At 43.6% G+C, this 19319-nt stretch overlaps 1 protein-coding gene across 1 annotated transcript in view; it reads right to left on the bottom strand.

The window, feature by feature from the left end:
* CSNK1E (casein kinase 1 epsilon) overlaps positions 1-19319 on the bottom strand; it is a 72220-nt gene that overhangs the window by 30962 nt on the left and 21939 nt on the right. Inside the window, exon 2 of the mRNA XM_056523937.1 lies at positions 8656-8739. Within this exon, the coding sequence (XP_056379912.1) occupies positions 8656-8731 (76 nt within the window). The 5' untranslated portion in view covers positions 8732-8739. The remainder of the gene's footprint in view (positions 1-8655; positions 8740-19319) is intronic.

The following is a 19319-nucleotide window of genomic DNA, read 5'->3' as shown; positions in this document are numbered from 1 at the left end:
GCATTCACTTTACATGGAGCGCTCAGGAGAACTTACCTCTATACAGAAGTGATATCGCCTTCTTGTTTTCAGGGAGCACACAGCGCTCAGGAGAACTTACCTCTATACAGGAGTGATATTGCCTTCTTGTTTTCAGGGAGCACACAGCGCTCAGGAGAACTTACCTCTATACAGGAGTGATATTGCCTTCTTGTTTTCAGGGAGCACACAGCGCTCAGGAGAACTTACCTCTATACAGGAGTGATATTGCCTTCTTGTTTTCAGGGAGCACACAGCGTTCAGGAGAACTTACCTCTATACAGGAGTGATATTGCCTTCTTGTTTTCAGGGAGCACACAGCGTTCAGGAGAACTTACCTCTATACAGGAGTGATATTGCCTTCTTGTTTTCAGGGAGCACAGCGCTCAGAAGATATTTTATGCCTGCCCAACATCGACTGTATGGTTTATTGGTGACAACCATACTTTTGGCAGCATTGGGGGAGATTTTTGCATGTCGTGTACTTTTGCTTTTATTTGTAACAGGTGACTAGGTGGGTGGTCACTAGGGCCCAGTGAACCTCCCCACAATTGTTCACCACAAACATTAATTTAAATAAATTATTTAGTTTTCACTTTACTGGAGTCTGATCAATTTTCTCATTCCCCACACACTATCCCCCTCTCCTAATTACCCCCCCCCCCCCAATGTTCCTATCCATCCACCCTGATCACACACAGATATGCCCAGGACTGCACTTTTTCTTCCATTTTTTATTCAATTTACCTGGTACTTAGGGAATAAGTGCCCGGCAGTTAACCTCGGTCCGCTGCACCCCAAAGAGTTAGTCGTTGAGCTGCACCCACCCTGGATGTGTGTTCGGTGGAGGCCACTGGCAGATGCTATACAGTGGCATCTTATACCCATCTCCCAGCGGTCACACACAGGCTTGTTGGGCCGTCATTGGGTAATGGAGCCCTATGGATACGATTAAATTGTATGCTAACCTGAAAGCTTTCTTTGGGTACACACTTAGCATGATGTGAACACAGCCTTATTTACAGATCTGTATCCTCTTGATGTTTTCCCAGAATGTATTTCTATTATACGCAACACAGTTTCTTAGGAGCGACGTTCTGTGTCTTCACGCAGATTGTGTCCCTTAAACAACAAGCAGAGTCATGCGACGTGTCACTGAATCACTTGGCCGTAACTACATAAACTACTAGCTAATCCGACATGTTTAACATAGCTAAGAATGAATCAGAAAAGGAAAAACGGCGTACGTCCAAATGGAGGAGCCAGTATGATTAAAGGAAAATGTCTGGATCTGCGAACACTAAGCTATAACTAAAGCAGATTATTGTGGTGACATTCTATCTGATCGTAGCCGTCGTGACAATGTAAGAAAAACACAGCTTGATTCATCTCTAATAAAACGGGGCCCTCGAATTAGGCAAATATATAAGCAAATAAGCAGAAGTCCCTACGCTGGATTTCCTACAAGCCCTTGGCGATACTGCTTTGCATGTCTAATCAGAGATAAACCAGAAGCTCTGGGCCCAGCCCAGCAGATGGGGGTAGACACAGCAGGAGCCTACAGCCGGGGATGGGGGGGGGGAACCTCCAACCATGTTCGGTGTACACAAACCTAGTCATGTCTCCATCCTCCTCTGCTCCCTTACAGACTATGGGCAGCGCAATTTAACCCATTGCTGAGCACACGTCCCATGAATCTGAGATCTAACATGGCTTTATGAGCAGCTGCAGAGCCCCCGGCCAGCACCCCTTACACCGCAGCTGTCTCCCCTTTCCTCTCCCTCTAAAATGGCAAGAAACATCCTGTTTTCCCTCTGCTGTAGCGCAGCAAATCAGCACATGAACGGATCACAAGCTCTGGGGAATACTAGGGATATCCTTCCTCTTACAGAGTCAGGCCATGCATGAGTGAAAGTGGTTACATGTACCAAGCTGATTGAATGCTGTATACATGTATACATCATACATATAAAGCTCTGTCAGTGAAGCTATTCTTGAAGTGCACCTCCTCGGATACCGTTCTATATAACTGGACCTCTGGAAGACACTCGCCTGGCGTCATACGGTTGTCTTGGGAACTATACTGACCAGCGCTCATTTGTGTCTCACATCAGATGTCAGTTCGGGTGGAAGAGTACCCCCGGAGGTACACTTTATGCTGTCCGTGAACATTAATGTCAGTAGAATCCACCAATCTAATATACAGGAGGATATTGCATCTGTCCCCCCTGTCAAAGATCGGGCATGTTAGATTGCAACATACCATAATAAATTATTATATTTTTTTTGTACTGGGAAATACTGGCTGAAGTGTCTGGCAGCAGTTCGTCGGCCTCTCCCACATTGAATAAACATGCAAACAGGCCGAGCGTATCTTTGGAAGGGAGGACCAAATCCAAAAAGGGTGCTTAGCCAATGCACACAATCCGCTCTAAAAACACACATTTTTTTTATATAGTGTATGTGTTTTGTATATATGTGTGTATATATGGTGTCCAGGTACAGGACCTTGTCCTGTCCCCGTCTAAAGTCCCCTCAGCTAGAGTCCCTCTATTTCCACAGGGCTCTCCTGCAGGTCTTACGCCTTGTTCGCCTCACATAAATCTGTTATTGTATATTATTTAATGTATATAGAGGTAATCTAAATGTAAAGGACCTTCCTAGGTCATGTGATATGTTATAATGGTTGTATAGATATTTAGGACCTTCCTGGGTCATTGGGTACATCACATGACATTACCACGAGTTCTCTGGGTTCAGGACTTACAGGCTTTGAAGCCAATGGGATTAGTCCAGCCCCCCCGATATATAAGGGGCTGTAGTCACTAAATTTTCTCTCTTGCTCTTCTCTCTCGTTTCCTGCTCATCATCCTGTACACTTCAGCCATACCAATTCAAGGACAATTGCAACTAGGCCAAAGCCTGAAGAACCAGCAGCCACTAAAACCGTGAGTTATAAAGCTCAAACTACAAATCCTGTGTGACTACTATTCCACTCAAATCTTATAATTAGTAGCACAGTGGCCTGCTTAAAGCTAAAAACGACAAGTCCCAGCAAAGCCTGTGAGGAACCTGCATCCTGGTTACCTCGTGAGACACTGTATACTTGTAAAGACTGTTTGCATAAAAGTTCAAGTAAAAGTTTCCAGTTCTCTCATAAAATCTGCTGTGGACATTCCGTTTATTATCCCTGGCGTTTGTGGGCCGGTTGATGGCAGGACCTCTAATACTAAGCAAACCTCACCCTGGCATCACGACAAGTAAGGGTTCACACCACCAGACCCTGTAATATCATTGCAACACCCCAGACACCACATATATGTGTATATGTTGTGAGAAGGTGAAGGGCATTGTGGTTGATGGGTGGTATGTGTCATCAAGGCTCCTGGCCTTGGTGAAATAAGAGCCGGTATTTATTCAGTGTCTGTGCTACGATGCAGACTGACACTGTTGCTATAGTATGACTGGAAAGCCAATCTAGGACGGCTCTTACTGGGAATGGTCAAGTGTTGGGTGGGCCATTCCCCACAATCCAGGACGACTTTTGTTGACCTTAAAGGCAGCCTGCTCCACCAGCTGAGGGGGGATTTGCTAGTTGCAGCTCACACCGCCAGGGAGGGCTGAGTGTGGACTTCTTCCCTGAGAGTTTGGAAGATGGTCAGCAGTCTGCCTGGAAAAGACTTTCTTGATGCTGCATGGCATTGACTCAGGTGTGAACAAACACCTAAAGAATACAGGTGAACTTTTGTTACTTTTTTCTTTGTTCTGCATTTAAAGACTGTTTGCCAAAGTGTGAATAAAACACTGCACTTGGAGTTGAAAAGTCCTGTTTCCGTGCCTCTATACTGCAACCACACCCGTCTGCAAGAGAGATTCATCACATTGTGTGTGTGTGTGTATATATAAATGTATAAATATAAATATATATATTTTACATACACATACACACACACACACACACACACACTAGAAAAGGCAGCACACTTGAGCATCTTGGCCATGGCTCCTCGACACATGGTTAAAAAATAAAAAGGTGATTTTATACGAGTGGCAACCACCATCCTCTCCAGGAAAGATACAGTTTGCATGTATAATCCAACAGTGACTTCCAAAACAGTGTGCGTCTCCAGCTGTTGCAAAACTACAACTCTCAGCATACCCGGACATGCTCTGAGTTGTAGTTTTGCAACACTGTTTGCATCCAATGGTGTCTGCAGCTCTTAGCATTCTCTTTAATATATATATCTTTTTGTGTTATACATATGGGGGAGTGGCTACCTCCATGTCGGTTCTTGCACCCCACCCATCTTATAAGGTGCTGGATGTTCCAGACCTTGCAAGCCTGGTAACTGATTGCACAGAGGCACATTCACAGTGTAGGGTCCGTCCCAATGAGGTCACCTTATAGCGGTGGGATGGTCCAAACTATTTGGCCAAATGGTGAGCAAAGCACCTCAATTTTTCATTGTAGCAGTATAGCATTTCATGTTTTATCTGTATCTTTGTGCTAGCAGTGTGCTGCTGTATGTGTGTGTGTGTATGTATAGATGTGTGTATTATATATTATATCGACCGATTATCAGTTTGGCCGATATTATCGGCCGTTATTCACGATTTTGGACATTATTGTTATCGGCAATTACCTTGGCGATATGCTGATAATGCCCCGCCACCCGGCCAGAGACCACCGCCGCCCCATTGCCTCCCCCATCCCCAATTTTATAATTACCTGTTCCTGGGGCTCGGGGTCCGCGCTACTTCTGGCTCCTGCAACGTCCTGCACTATTGCTGTGCGATGCGCAGCGCAATGACGTGTGATGTCCTCAACGCGACTTCACTGTCAGTGCACACAGTGACAGCGCAGGACGCCGCCGGAGCCAGAAGTAGCGCAGACCCCTCGAACAGGTAATTAGAACACCGGGGATGGGGGAGGCAATGGGGCAGCGGCGGTGGTGGTTGGACTAGGGAGGACCCCAGGACAGGCAGGGGGAGAGAAGCGGGCGGCGGCGGTCTCTGGCCCTGCTTTAAGTCATTGATCTGTGGGGCCAGGGCTGTAGGTTGTGTGAAATAGCCGATAACTTATACCGGAATATCGGTATAAGTTATCGGCCTGAAAGGTCGCATATTATCGGTATTGGTCCTAAAAAAAATAGATATCGGTCGATCCCTAATAAAAAAAAAAAATAATAATATATATACACATACATACACATACATACATACACACACACACACATATTTATTATATTTATTTAATTTTAAATGTGTAAGGACTTTCTGCTTTCCTTAAATGCAATTCAATATTAGGGTTCTTCGTCAGTCATATTTATTTTCCACAATAATAAAGTGTTGACAAAAAGAAAAAATATGCACTGCTAAATTGAGAGATTGCATAATATTTTAGGTCTTCTTAGTTAAAGTGGTATTCCAGCTATACATATTTCCCACCCACAAAGGGCATTAGCATGGTGAGGTGAACCACCCTGCTCCCCTTCTTACTAGGTGGCTCGGTCCCCACATAGTACACGTTCCGCTCCCTCCACCTGCCTCACAACCAGCCGCTTTACACTGGGATTGTGTGTGGCGAAGGGGTCGCGTTCTCTATCCACTAAACAGACTTTAGCCACTTTCAGAATGGCTGCCATGTAATACTACATTATCCCTGTAGCAAATGCCATATGGGAACTTTCTGGCTGGCCATAGCCTTGCCGACCACGTGGGACCCCCTGCGATCTCCGGAACGGGACCCCAACTTTCTCAGTGAGGAGCGTGTGTCATCTACTGGTAGACGGCACACGATCCATTAATTTCTATGGGAGTGCTGATGATGCCCGAGTGCTGTGCTTGGGTCTCTCCGCCGCTCACATAGAAATGAATGGAGCATGTGCAGTCTACCGCACCTGCTCCTCACTGAGTGCAAGGTCCTGTTCTGGAGATTGCGGGGGGGGGGGGGGGGGGGGGGGCTACTTATCCCCATAGTTTTGCGTGGAATTCTCCTTTAAAGACAAGACCCTAACCGACACAAGTGTAACTACTAAACAGTTACAAACAATAGTGGGGTCTTACACTATTATAGAGTAAATCAATGGATAATCCATGAAAAGTCACTTTTCTACAAGGGTGAATACCCCGAGCATAAAACAAAGCAAAAAAAGTCCTATATAGAATTAGATATCTAATCTGTTACATCAGTCTCAGGATTAAACTGGTAAAATAAAACACCAATCTAAACTATGGTGGCCGAATGGAGGGGGGAGGAAAAAAAAAAAAAAAAGTACAAATACCACATGCAAATCTATATCATCAGCTAGGTGGCATGAACACCATAAAACAATTGGCATGTAATACATACATCATACATACCGATATAGATCTTTGCAGAACTATATGGGAGTCCAGAAATGGCAGTGTAAAGAAAAGACACGCACTTCTGCAGTCAAGTTATACAAACAGCTTACTGTACACTAGACAATTTAAGGCATGATCTTCAGGTTTAAGAAAACTAAAAACGACAGTCTGGTGCGGGGAGGCCTTATCTTGTGTTAACAGTGTTTCTAAGAATGTAATGAACAGTCTGTACTAAGCCAAGCAGGGTTCGCAGTTACGTAGGAAAGGATGAGCCAAGTACCAGATTATGTCAGGTCTGAGCCGTCTTTGCATTGCTTGTCCCTGTTCAGCAGCCAATACTTTAAGTCCAATGTCTGCACAAGGAGTAATCCCAAGGGACTCCCATAACCCCTCATGACTGTTCTCTTAGGAGGTGGGGGGCAGGACAGCGACAGTGTTTTCAGACATAGAAAACTTCCAGTACCCAGGAATGGAAGGCGGTCAGCAGATGTTCCCCAAGAACACCCAGAAATAGAAACACTGACCCTGGTTGTCTGAGCCAAAATAACATCCGTACATGTAATACAGGTCAGTGTTACAAAGCCAACATTAACCACCGACATGCCATAACCTAATGCTAGAGCTGTTCATGGTCACCACTAAAGTTGCGGGTATGCTAAAGGTTACCTACAAAAATTGATGGATCCTTTAAGAAATGGTGTTTATTAAGGTGGCCATTTGCTTTCAATGGCTGTTCATGTTTATTTGGCCAATAGATATTTATCCTAATTCCCCCATACATATGAATACTCCGTTAATCCTGGTAAATGGGGCCTTACACTTTCAGTAACCATCAGATATACGCTTGCTCAGCTGACAGCTATTTCTCCAGATTCTCACATTATACATCCACAGCTTACACATAGAAAGAAAGAAAGAAAGTCTGGCTTGGCTTACATCTAGGGAGCACAAAAGAATTGGGCACTGAAATGTAGCATACCTGATGATCCTTTCCCCCAGACATTATCTATTGGAAGGCCCCCGTACATATTACAGTGTCATATTCCACATAGAAAACAAGGCAAGCACTCACCGTACACATTAAGAGTCAACTAGACCAGATGACTATGTAATATCTTTAGCACTTGTCAGGTTACAGTCTACACTGCTCGAGTATTGAGCGCAGGTCAGGAAGCCACGTCCTGCGCGCTATTGCTTAACAGGGTGCTCAATAAGACAAAAAGGATATATATTCCACGTAGAAAAGAAGGCAAGCACTCACCGTTCCTGAAGAGCTCTTATTCTTGTGTCAAGGAACATCAGACGCTCATAACAGGTTTGTGGCAAGGGGTACGATCTTGATTGCAGGGGCATTCTGGGACAGCTGTTTCATGCTGACGCACTTCATCTAAGCTATACCAGCTAGAGCAAGTGCTTCAGCACAAAACAGCTGTCCCAGAAGTACCCTGCTGTCAAGCACGTAACCCCTCCCCCGCCCCCACACATACACCTGTTATGCGTGTCTGATGTTCCTTGAAGCAAAAATAAAAGATATCTTCAGGAACGGTGAGTGCTTAGCTTCTTTTCTATATCCTTTTTGACTTATTGAGCACCTGCGCACAATACTCAAGCAGTGTAGACGGTAACCAGACAAGTGGTCCCGGTTTAACCCTATCTGCTAAGGATATTACATAGTCATCTGGTCTGGTTGACTTTTCTCTAATGTGTACGGGGTGCAAACACATTTCACAGTTCATTGGTCATTCCACCATAGTTTAGATGCTAAAAAGTGCCAGGAAACAAAATACATCAGCATACACATCATCATGATAGTACAGGCTAGGACATGCACTAAAAAAGACTTTGGAGCAGTAAGTAAAATTATGTCACCAACCTCAAATTTCTCCTAACGGGAGCAAACTATAGATATCAACCATTACTTTTATCCTCAGGAGAGGAGTAATACCAGAGATGTCTCCCAACTATAAACGTACATGCTTGGCTAATCTGTCTACTGGAGAGCCAGAAGAGATGGCTGTATGTACAAAAGCACACTCTTCTGACCCCCCCCCCCCCCCCCCCCAATATATCCCCAATATATCAAGCCTGGAGTACACATCTTATTTTCAATAGGGAGAGGAAAATAAACCCTCATGTCCCTGAAGGAAAAAGGATCGTGCACATTGGATTTGGGTTGAAGATAAACAAGGAAAATAAAATAATCAAAGACATGCAAATAAACACCATTTCCCATTTCTTTCATATCATCTACTTTTCAGCACAGTTAAACCCCAGTACATGCCAACGTACCTAAATAGATGTCTCCAAAGGAGCCGCTTCCGATCTTCCTGCCCAGTCTGTACTTATTTCCCACTCTGAGCTCCATCTTTTAACCTATAATAAAACAGTAAAACATAACAATTGAGTTAACGCTTTTTCCTCCAGCAGCAGATTTAGATACAGTGAAGACAACTATTTAACTATGTCTGGGTTGACATATGTCTGGAGAACTGAAGCAATCCCAGATGGGAACACTGGATGCAACAAGCTGGATCCTAGTCCTAGGCATCCCAACCAGTGCCATATAGGCTGTAAAGGGAACACCACATTACCTAGATGACCTAGATGCAAAAAATAAAAAGTGTTAAAAATAAAAAGGCACGCCATGCAGACATTGGCATGGAAGTTAAGCACAAGCAAAATAAATAAATAGATTATATATACACACACACACACACACACACACTATATATATTTATATATATGTATATATATATATATAAATAAAGATTTTAAAGATGACGACAAGATTTTTCATCTGAACTAAAATTATAAAAAATCCTTAATGAGGCAGCAAGAGATAGGGAAAGACATTGCTGCTCTACCTCTGCGAGCTATAACATTCTAGAGTGCTGGGGTAAACTGCCTAAAGCTGACCATACACATACAATGGCTGTCGGCTGGATGCTCATTTGGTCCACAGCCATCTCTCCCGACCCCTTCATTTACATCAATTCTCGGTTGGGCGTTCACATGTTCTTAATGGGAAAGGGGGGGGGGGGGGTAAGCTGCTGCCAAATTTATCAGTCTCAGCTTCCCAAAAGCAGTTGAAATCCAACAATCCCAATCCACTTCACCCAAACATCATCTGTCAGGAAAGATTCTGAAGGCCCCCCCATGTCCATTGGATGCTTGGCCAGTCCCACTAAAATCAGAGGGCTCAGCTGACATGTCTAATGTGTGTAATGGTTTAAACACTTACAGACTGTCGATGTCTGGCATCTCAGATTACTTGGGCCTTGAGTAGAGATGAGCGAATTTACAGTAAATTCGATTCGTCACAAACTTCTTGGTCTCGGCAATTGATGACTTTTCCTGCGTAAATTAGTTCAGCATTCAGGTGCTCCGGTGGGCTGGAAAAGGAGGATACAGTCCTAGGAGACTATTTCCTAGGAATGTATCCACCTTTTCCAGCCCACCGGAGCACCTGAAGGCTGAACTAATTTACGCAGGATAAGTCATCAACTGCCGAGCCGAGAAGTTCGTGACGAATCGAATTTACTGTAAGTTCGCTCATCTCTAGCCTTGAGGTCAAGTTGGACCTTCAAGAATTTATTGCAATGAATGCCTCATGAGGAGAACCGTGGATAAAAAGTCCACATAAACTATTCATTTAAAGCTACGTTCACATCTGCACTGGAGACCCTCTTCAGGGCAAGACACAAATGTCTCGACAGACCTCACTGACTAATGGGGTCTGTCAGGTTTTCTACTCATGTACATCATTTTGCAGGATTCTATGACGGAGACCCTGATCAGAGCCCATGGCTCATGGGAACCTATCCCAAAATGTACAAATGTTCGCTGCTGAAAGGTCCAGCTTTAAAATCTTATGTAACAGAGATCTATATCATAATAGACACAATTCATATTTAACAGGGCAAGCCAGGTATGACCAAGGTGTCTCAGTGCTACATCCAGAACTATTTTCCCCATCAAATATATGAAATGCTGAAGCTTTAAAATAATAAAAGGGCAATATAAATTCTAATCATAGGATAATAAAATGTCCAGATGAAACCAACATCCACATGTTTAACTAGAAATTCTGAAGCCTAAGAGAACGTTTATTTCTATAAGCAACGTGTGTCACCATAGTATAATGTAGGCAAAATACAATAATAGGGGGAAGAGAGTCCTGGTCAGGTGAGTAATGGATATATGTTCTCTACACCATCTGGGCATCACATTGTGTAGAACAAAGACAAAACATAGGTAACAAGATCGCCTGTGATCTTCTCTTCTTTCAAACAGTTAAGCCATAAGATATAGCATGGACTCTACAAAAGAATTTATATACTGTTAACGTCGCAGGTTGTGACTCTTAAAACCAAGAGCAACTTTTCAGTTGCCTACAACCATCTTGTTCTTGCCAATGTCTGAGGCCAAGCACTATAGGGCCAGATAGAAGATGGCCTTCAGGTGAAGATTCTACTAGGGATCAACCGATGATCGGTTTGGCTGATATTATCGGCCGATAATCACGATTTTGGACATTATCGGTATCGGCATTACCTTGCCAATATGCTGATAATGCCCCGCCATCCGGCCAGAGACGACCGTCGCCACCGCTGCCCCATTGCCTCCCCCCATCCTCTGCCCAAATACAGCGCCGCTGCCCCATTGCCTCCCCCATCCTCTGCCCACATACCGCCGCTGCCCCATCGCCTCCCCCCATCCGCGATGTTATAATTACCTGTTCCCGGGGTCCGCAAACCTTCTGGTTCCTGCGCTGTTGCTGTGCGCTGCGCAGTGACGAGCGACGTTCCCAAAGTGACGTCCCCGTCAGTGCGCACAGTGACATTGCAGGACGCCGACAAAGCCAGAAGTATCGCAGACCCCCGGGAACAGGTAATTATAACACTGGGGATGGGGGGGAGGCGATGGGGCGGTGGCGGTATGTGGGCAGAGGATGGGGGGGGCAGCGGCGGTATGTGGGCAGAGGACGGAGGGGGGGGGGGGTGAAGGCGATAGGGCAACTGTGGTGGTTAGACTCAGGACCCCAGGACAGGCAGGGGGAGAGAAGCGGGCAGCGGCGGTCTCTGGCCCGGCAAAAGCCGCTGCAGTTTATTGATCTAAAGCGCCCGCTTTACAATTTCTGTCGATCCTTATATTCTACTACGTCTGATATGATCCATTCGCCATGATACCCTGATGTTTTCAGAGAACAATACTGCAGCTCCCTGGAGAGACACAATGGCAAAACTTTATGATCTCTCCCTCCCCACTCGTCCGAATTCCTCTGCCCACATCACTCAGCTAACAAGAACACATTTCCATGGAAGTAACACACCAGAGGCACATGCAGAACCTGGCACAAGACACAAACACCATCTACAATGAAAACAACTCAAGTGCCCATAAACTTTGTACAAGATTGTAACCAAAGGCAACATGTGTCCGTCTCCAACATCTTATGGCAGAAAAGCCATGTAGCAATGCCCTTTAAGATCATTGTATAACCCTTCATAGACCGATTGCTTATCGAGTAAAAAGGAGGAAAAGACTATTTCAGCTCCCCACTGTGCAGTACTGGATAGACAGAAGTTCCATAGGGTGCGGAGAGCAGGGTAGGCAAACAGCGGGCCGGGTCCCGGAATCCAATGGAAGAAAAAGGGAGGGCAAACAAGCATGGGCCTACAGCCGCTCCACGTATGTACTGAGAAAAGTAGGTAAAACTTGACTTTTATTCCATCAGATTAAAAACAAAGGATATCCATATCCATAAAACACAGAAGGAAAGGCAACCGACGCGTCGGTTGCCTTTCCTTCTGTGTTTTATGGATATGGATATCCTTTGTTTTTAATCTGAATAAAAGTCAAGCGGCCTGCTTGTTTGCCCTCCATTTTTCTTTCAACTGATTGCTTATACAGGTTGTCTAGTGAAACAAATCCCTTTGAGTTTCTCTATAAGGCAACAATAAGCAGATACCGTACTGATAAGGGTCTTCCTCTATGTTCAGCCCCTTTTTTATTACTTTTAGTCTTGTGTATGCTGTTCCCTCAGTCTCTAACTCATTTCCTTAAAGCATAATGGGAATACACACACGTAAGAAGGTAAAGATTATCAGATGCCAGCTAAAATAACATGGCAGATCGCAACAGTCATAAGACCACTATAGACATTAGTAATTAAGTCAATCTCAGTGTCATTTTTTACTTATACTTGATGTTTTATGTTACTACGTTAAGTCAGTTATTACATTAGCAATATATGGAAAAAAATAGATTTGGTGGAAAAATGGAGGAGTCTGAAGGACTCTACAGCCCTTATTTTCTGTAGATAATGCAAAGAAAAGCCTGATGGCAGGTCAGAGCAGTTTAACTAAAAGCATTGAAAGCACCTATGAAGTCCTGGTGATCAGCCTGGATTTGTGCCCATATGAAGAAAACATTCTCCCCAATGGTCCCCCACTTCTGGGTCTTTGTCAACATGGCCAGAAAGCTTCCTCCTGTTGAGGTTGGTGGATGTGTTGCTGGGGAACATACCATGTTGCAAGATCATGCAGTGGCTTCACGATGCTGAGGAAACCCCCTGGTTTCACCTACATGCAGCAATCGCAACTTAGTACATGCCTGGAAACACAGCACACGCTCTTCAGGTACAGTGAAAGCTACAAGGTCACGTCTGTGTGGACCCAAAAGAGGAAAGCAGGGGTTATAGTATGGCAAGTATTACCTTCTAAAATCCCAGGACAACCCCTTTGAGCATAATCTGGAGCTAACAGATTCCATTTAGAGAACATGGTCAAAGAGGCTTTGTAACATGCTGGATGCAGGCCTTCTCCCTCCACCACCCTGCCTTGATTGATATACAGGGCTCATCTTCCAGCACTGAGCCATGCATGCCAATCAAAGTAGGGCAGGGTGGGGAAGTAGCAGGCAAGAATCCAGCATCCCAAACAGTCACTTAGATCTAGATCATATTAGGAGCTCAAGTGTCTGACAGATGTGCTATAAAAGAGTCACTGGCATCATAGAAAAAAATAAAAACTCCATGGGTCGCTGCTCAGTCAGTCATGCTGCAAATGATGAATCCATTGACTGTCGAGCCAAGGAGTAATATATATATATATATATATATATATATATATATATATATATATATATGGCGATCTGTGGGGGTCTCAGCACAGACCATGACCGATACAAACATTTTACATGTTTTCATGACATGTTAACATTTTTGAATTTATTAAAATAAAAATTTTTTGAATAGTCACTTTCACAAGGCTATATTTTGGTCAGTATTTTAGATCAGTATTTGTAAGCTAAAACAAAAATCCAGTTGAGTTGGAAATCTTCCCATTGAAGAAGTTTTTTCTGCCGGTAGATTCAGCCTCTGGTTTTCGGCTTACAAATACCATAGTAGAATACTGACCAAAATACTGCTTAGGGTTTTTGTACATTTCAATTGCGCTCTCGGACAATGCGTGGAAGAAAATCCATATATAATACGGCACGACATTCAATTTCCTAACTAGAAATGAAGCATTTTAATAGGAGTGCCCTGAGGCACATTACTACGGGAAAGAATTGGATATCTGGTGTAAGCTTATTCCAACAGAATGAACATTAGCTGGGCAGAAAGTTTGAGTAAAGGGCTAAACAGCGGATTATGTGGTGTCTGGGTATGAGATTTAATATGGTAGTCAGATCAAACAACAGTGACCTGGCCTGTCAGATAGCAGCGCAAATTACAGTGCCGCCATCCCACAATTGCGTCCAAAGCAAAATTAGAAATTGTACAGGGGTAAGAAAAAAGGAAATCAAAAACAAAAACATGTAATAAACATGATAAAAAAAAATAAAATAAAAAAATAAAATAAATTGATTTTATATATATATATATAATATATATATATATATATATATATATATATATATTATATAATATATACCGGTATATCATATTGCCTGCAATATTTTTATTTAAAAGACAGCAAGGAGAAATGACCTTCATAAGTGGAAAAATTATGACCCATCTTGGAAAACCATAGCCCAAGAAATGGGAGAAAACAAGACAGTCTATCGGGCTTAAAGACTGTCACTACAGCTCCATACAAATGTCTACTCTCCAAGGAAACCACAACATAAAGGGTTTCCTAGAAACAGGAACACATACAGAAAATACAAAGAGGGAGACTTAACTGAGGGCGACAAACCTTGTGCTTTGATACAAAGCAAAAATGACTGCAAATCATGAGATACATATCACAGCAAATTAACCTATAAGACACATATATGACCTCTAGACAAACTCCTATGAGGCATCATATGGCAAGAGATCTCAATTTCCCGCTTCCCCTATTGCTTTTAAGGTTTTAAATTATTCTTACATGACACTGATGATTTATCTGAAAAAGTACGCAAATAATATTATATATGTTTGGAAAAGCAATGAAAATCTTTAAACAAGAAATTATTCGAAACATATTTTAGCTTTATTTCCCTATAATGCTGTTTTATGCTGTGGTGGTTTCTCATATGTCCAGAAATGGGGGTCTCCATGTTTGAGTCAATTCTGTTTTTTCTCTTGTGAGATCTAATTTGAATTATTTCTTGCTATGCAGCACAGCCTGAAAAAAAATTAAATAAAAATCTCCCTAAACCAATGGGGCTCTTCATATCCCCCCCCCCCCCCCCCCCCCCGGATCTTGGGTGTCTCTCTAGCTTAACAGTGCCCTTGCCCAAGGTGGGACAAGAACCCCTAGTCACCCAGTATAGAGAAATAATATTCTTACTTCTGGAAGAACAAATGTGCAAAATTTTTTGTGCCAGGAGCATTGTTTTAAAATAAGTCTCCATACACCATGGATCCCTTCAAGTTCATAGATATTAGACTGCAAGGAGATCCCAAAGTAAGGTGCTCCAAAAACTATTTAATGGCTCGTTCAGCTAGTGGTGAAGACATAAGATCATGTAGTACATCTGCAGTTTAAGAAAATATAATCATATATCACATGTGGTGACACGAAGATATACTTGTCAAATCGTGACACAAGGGCACAGTTAACCTACACTGTCCAAAGTGAAGACAGCTTCTCCTGGGCCAGGCGCAGGGCAATAAACACAGTGATGCCAGGTTATGGAGAACTGTCTTTTTTTTACTGAGGCAGGAGAAGATGGTACAATATTTGCAGTACAGAGCAGATTAGTGTAACCCGTGGGAGCCCTGTGGCCTTCCTGGGACTTATGGTGCTTTCCACCCACTTGAATTGAACAGACTCAAGATTAAGAGATCCCACGCTGACTAGGGTTCTGCTAAGGTCCAATTTCACTAAAACCACCAGGGTATGAACTCACCAACTCCTGTGCAGAGAACACTTGCAGAATGGCAGGGCTGATTTAATAAGAGGGTTCTTCTACAGGCTTCCCAAGATCACCTCACAATTCTTCTGACTCCTTTCCTCACTGCAGCTCACATGGAGCTCTGCACTCAGCTCTTGGACTAGGCCAAGACTAAACTGAACTTAGACTAAAGACTCAACTGAATAGCCCTCCCCCCCCCTTACACTATATACAGGGCAATTTGGGGGTTCCCATTGGGCAATCAGGGTCATATGGGTACTCTGCATTACATTTCTTACAGATATCTTGATCTTGAACATTCCATAAAGATACAGTGCAACACAATATAAATTCTAGCATTACCTGAGCAGCAGGGCCTATCGCAGGCATCTGAAGCAATTTTTACCTGACAGGTAGTACTATGGTAATGGGAAACCACATTAGTGTTCTGTATAATTGGAGGATTCACCATAAAAAGGGACAAACCTTTTTAGGTTGGACATTCGTGAACCCAGCCTAAAATTCGCCACAATTGATGCCTCAAGTGATGACAAAAATGCATCAGTTGTTTAGGATATGGCGTTCATTAATGATGCATGCTGGACAGGGGAACACAGTAAGATGCCTTGCCCTGTCTTGTGCCCAAGCGCATGTTCCACAATTCTACTTGAGACGCCAGATGAATGCGGAGTGTCCCATTCAAGAAAAATTACATCATTTCTACAATCAGTTTCCCTCCAGTGCTTTTTTTTGGAGGCCTGAGGGAACTGAGCTGGACACCGGACATATGTGAAGGAGCCTTACAGGAACAAATCATTTCGTAAAGGGGAACGCTGATGAAAGTGTGATGTAACTGGCTTGGGCATCCGGAAAAAGCCTGATCCCATTACATCACGCTCAGCCTAATGGGACCAGGCTTCTTTCTGGTGCCCAAGCCAGTTATATCACAATGTCCCAGCCTAGGCGGGACATCACGGCTGCCGTCAATTAGCTGAGCCCAATGTGATGTGTCAGGTACCAAAAGCCAGAAGACGACTGGGGCAGGAGGATGGGAGACCATTTACAGCTGCACCAGGGGGAGCGGTGGAAGGTAAGTCAAAGTTTATTATTTCTATTCATGCTGTTGGTCATATAGGAAAAATAAAAATTTTCCCCAGAGCTGCTCTTTCAATTTGACATTTCGCCAGTACTACTAACAATGCTGGACAGTCCTAGGAGTCAAACAGCTAGTACTCCAACGGTGTCTGTTTCCTATTGACGTCTACACAAATTATTAAGAAAAATCAGACTGACTCCTTCCATGGTCTATTTGGCTCCTAAGACCAACAGAAACGTGTCCTTCCCAGACGACTTTAGTGTAAAATGCTCAATAACTGTAAAGGGTGGTATTAGCCAGCGCTCATAAAATTCCTCACTTCCACGCCTCGCTCCTTTTATCCATGATCTGATCGCCGTTCGGGAACTTGCCGTAAACATTTCACAAGGTCTTGAGAACGTTTTGTTTTATAACCCTATACGCCAAGAGAAAGAAAAAGGAAAAAAAAAAAAAACTAGTTGCATGTACAGGAAGTGCAGCCCAAGATGTGATGGCAGCAGCAGTCTAGTCAGTCTTGTGCATGTGGTAAATGGAGGGGAGAAAAAAAAAAAACCTTGCATCACATCAATACGCTGAACAAAATTGGTGTCACTGGAGACAAAGGAAAGATCAGTTGTTCATTTTCCAAAGTGACACAGCCATCTGTCAAGTAGAAAATACAGACCCTCTCCAGCAACAAGAAGAAACACTGGACATCAGATACATTATACCGATCAATGGGGTGGGTGGTAGAAAGCACAAGTTTAAAAATAAAAAATAAATACAAATAAATAAATAAAATAATAATAAATAGAAAATCCAATTGTTTTGTTAAATTAACTTTTTTTAATTAACATTTAATTTCCTCTTGCTTATACAGGTTCAACATAATCCGTAGTGAGAGAATGTCAGTTACATTCTAATTTTTACACACTAAGATAGTGTTTCCCAACCAGGGTGCTTCCAGCCATTGCAAAACTACAACTCCCAGCATGCAACAGCTGGAGGCACCCTGGTTGGGAAACACTGCACTTGGATGTTATCCTCTACACAGGTTTTGATAAACTTTGATATACATTACACTTTCCGCTGGTTCAACCAACATGTTTAACGTGTACAGTCAGCTATAGTGCATACCTACAGTTTTCGCCGCATCCTAAAACTGCAGCATACAAGTTGCAAATTTACAGGGAAAATCCATGGGTATTGCCTGTATTACATGACCGAGAAACTCTTATGTGAACAATGCCTAACAATTCACAGGGTTCCAAGGAAACCAATCTACTATAAGTAAGGGTGGGCTAGGGTTTTTTCCTACGGGGGGAACCCAAGTTATTGGAGGTTAATGGAACAGTTAATGTGACATTTTCTCCCTCCCTTACTAGATTTTGTGTCAGACAGTTTTTCTTATAGAAGGAGGGGGGGGAGGGGGGGTTTGGTCATGGTGGGTTGGCGCTCATGTTCTATGACACAGCAGCCTTTTGGGTGGCATGGAGAGTCTTACAGTTGGTAATAGAAATGTGATGGAATGGTTGGGGAGGAGGAACTCTCTTGGGGTTGAGGTCCATGTGTTTTTGCTCTCGGATGAGTGTGGGGTGTCTATATTTTGGGCCCATTGCTCCATTGTCTGACCTGTTGTAATGTGATATATTTCTTTGTTATGTATTTTGTGCACTGTACCTTTAAAGTGATTGAGGCGGAGTGACCAGGTGACCGTGACTCCCCAACAGGGGACCCCAAAACCTAGCCCTTATGCAGTGTAGGAGAGAAGAGTTCAGTTGGAGTGTGAGCCCAGTCAGAGTTAGAGGGAAGTAGAGTGTGTTCCAGCCTGTAAGCTGAAGCACCGTGAGGAGAAGCCTAGGGAGAAGAAAACGACAAAATTCCATAGCCGCGCCAATCTCAGGAAAACCCAGGCGCACAGGTGAATATCAAAACCTGGCGGCAACCAAAGCTCTTGGGGAAAATCTCTTCTTCAGTCAGTCAAGTTATGTGTGCTGCTAATAATCTTAAAGCTGTATTCAACAGCAACTACAACTCCAAGCAAGGCGACAGGCTCCCCAGGTCCCACTCTGCCAATCCCTCTGCACCAGAGACTGTATTGTTTGGAATCTGCTACCTCCAGTAAAGTAAAGATAATTATCCGTAGTCTTGCATCGGAGTATTCATTACCCCGCGCCTGGCCCAGGGGAAGCTCTCTCAACCTCGGACCGTGTAGGTTAATGGTGCCGTGGCGTCACAAGCTGATCTATTCACCCTGCACACAGTCAGAAGTAATAGTGCACCATAAATGGCTAAGGCCTCGGTGGCCTATTTGGGAGTAGTGCAGATTTATTAGTCAGTCAAAATGCAGTCAGTGGGTATGGGCTGGTGTAGAGAGGGGGAAACCGCCAGCGACTTGCAGGCTTTATGGACCTCCTTCTAGGTTTTCATTCTATGGAAATACTGGCATTTTGGGGGACCTCGCGGGAGGGAGAGGCAAGGTTTATAATGTATTATACAATGTATTTTCTATTGTTATGTAATAATATGGCTGCTGTGGTCTATCCAC

This window comes from Hyla sarda, chromosome 6 (genome assembly GCF_029499605.1).
Source record: "Hyla sarda isolate aHylSar1 chromosome 6, aHylSar1.hap1, whole genome shotgun sequence".
Taxonomy (NCBI): domain Eukaryota; kingdom Metazoa; phylum Chordata; class Amphibia; order Anura; family Hylidae; genus Hyla; species Hyla sarda.
Note: the sequence above shows the minus strand (reverse complement) of the source record. Positions and strands in the feature narration are given on the sequence as shown.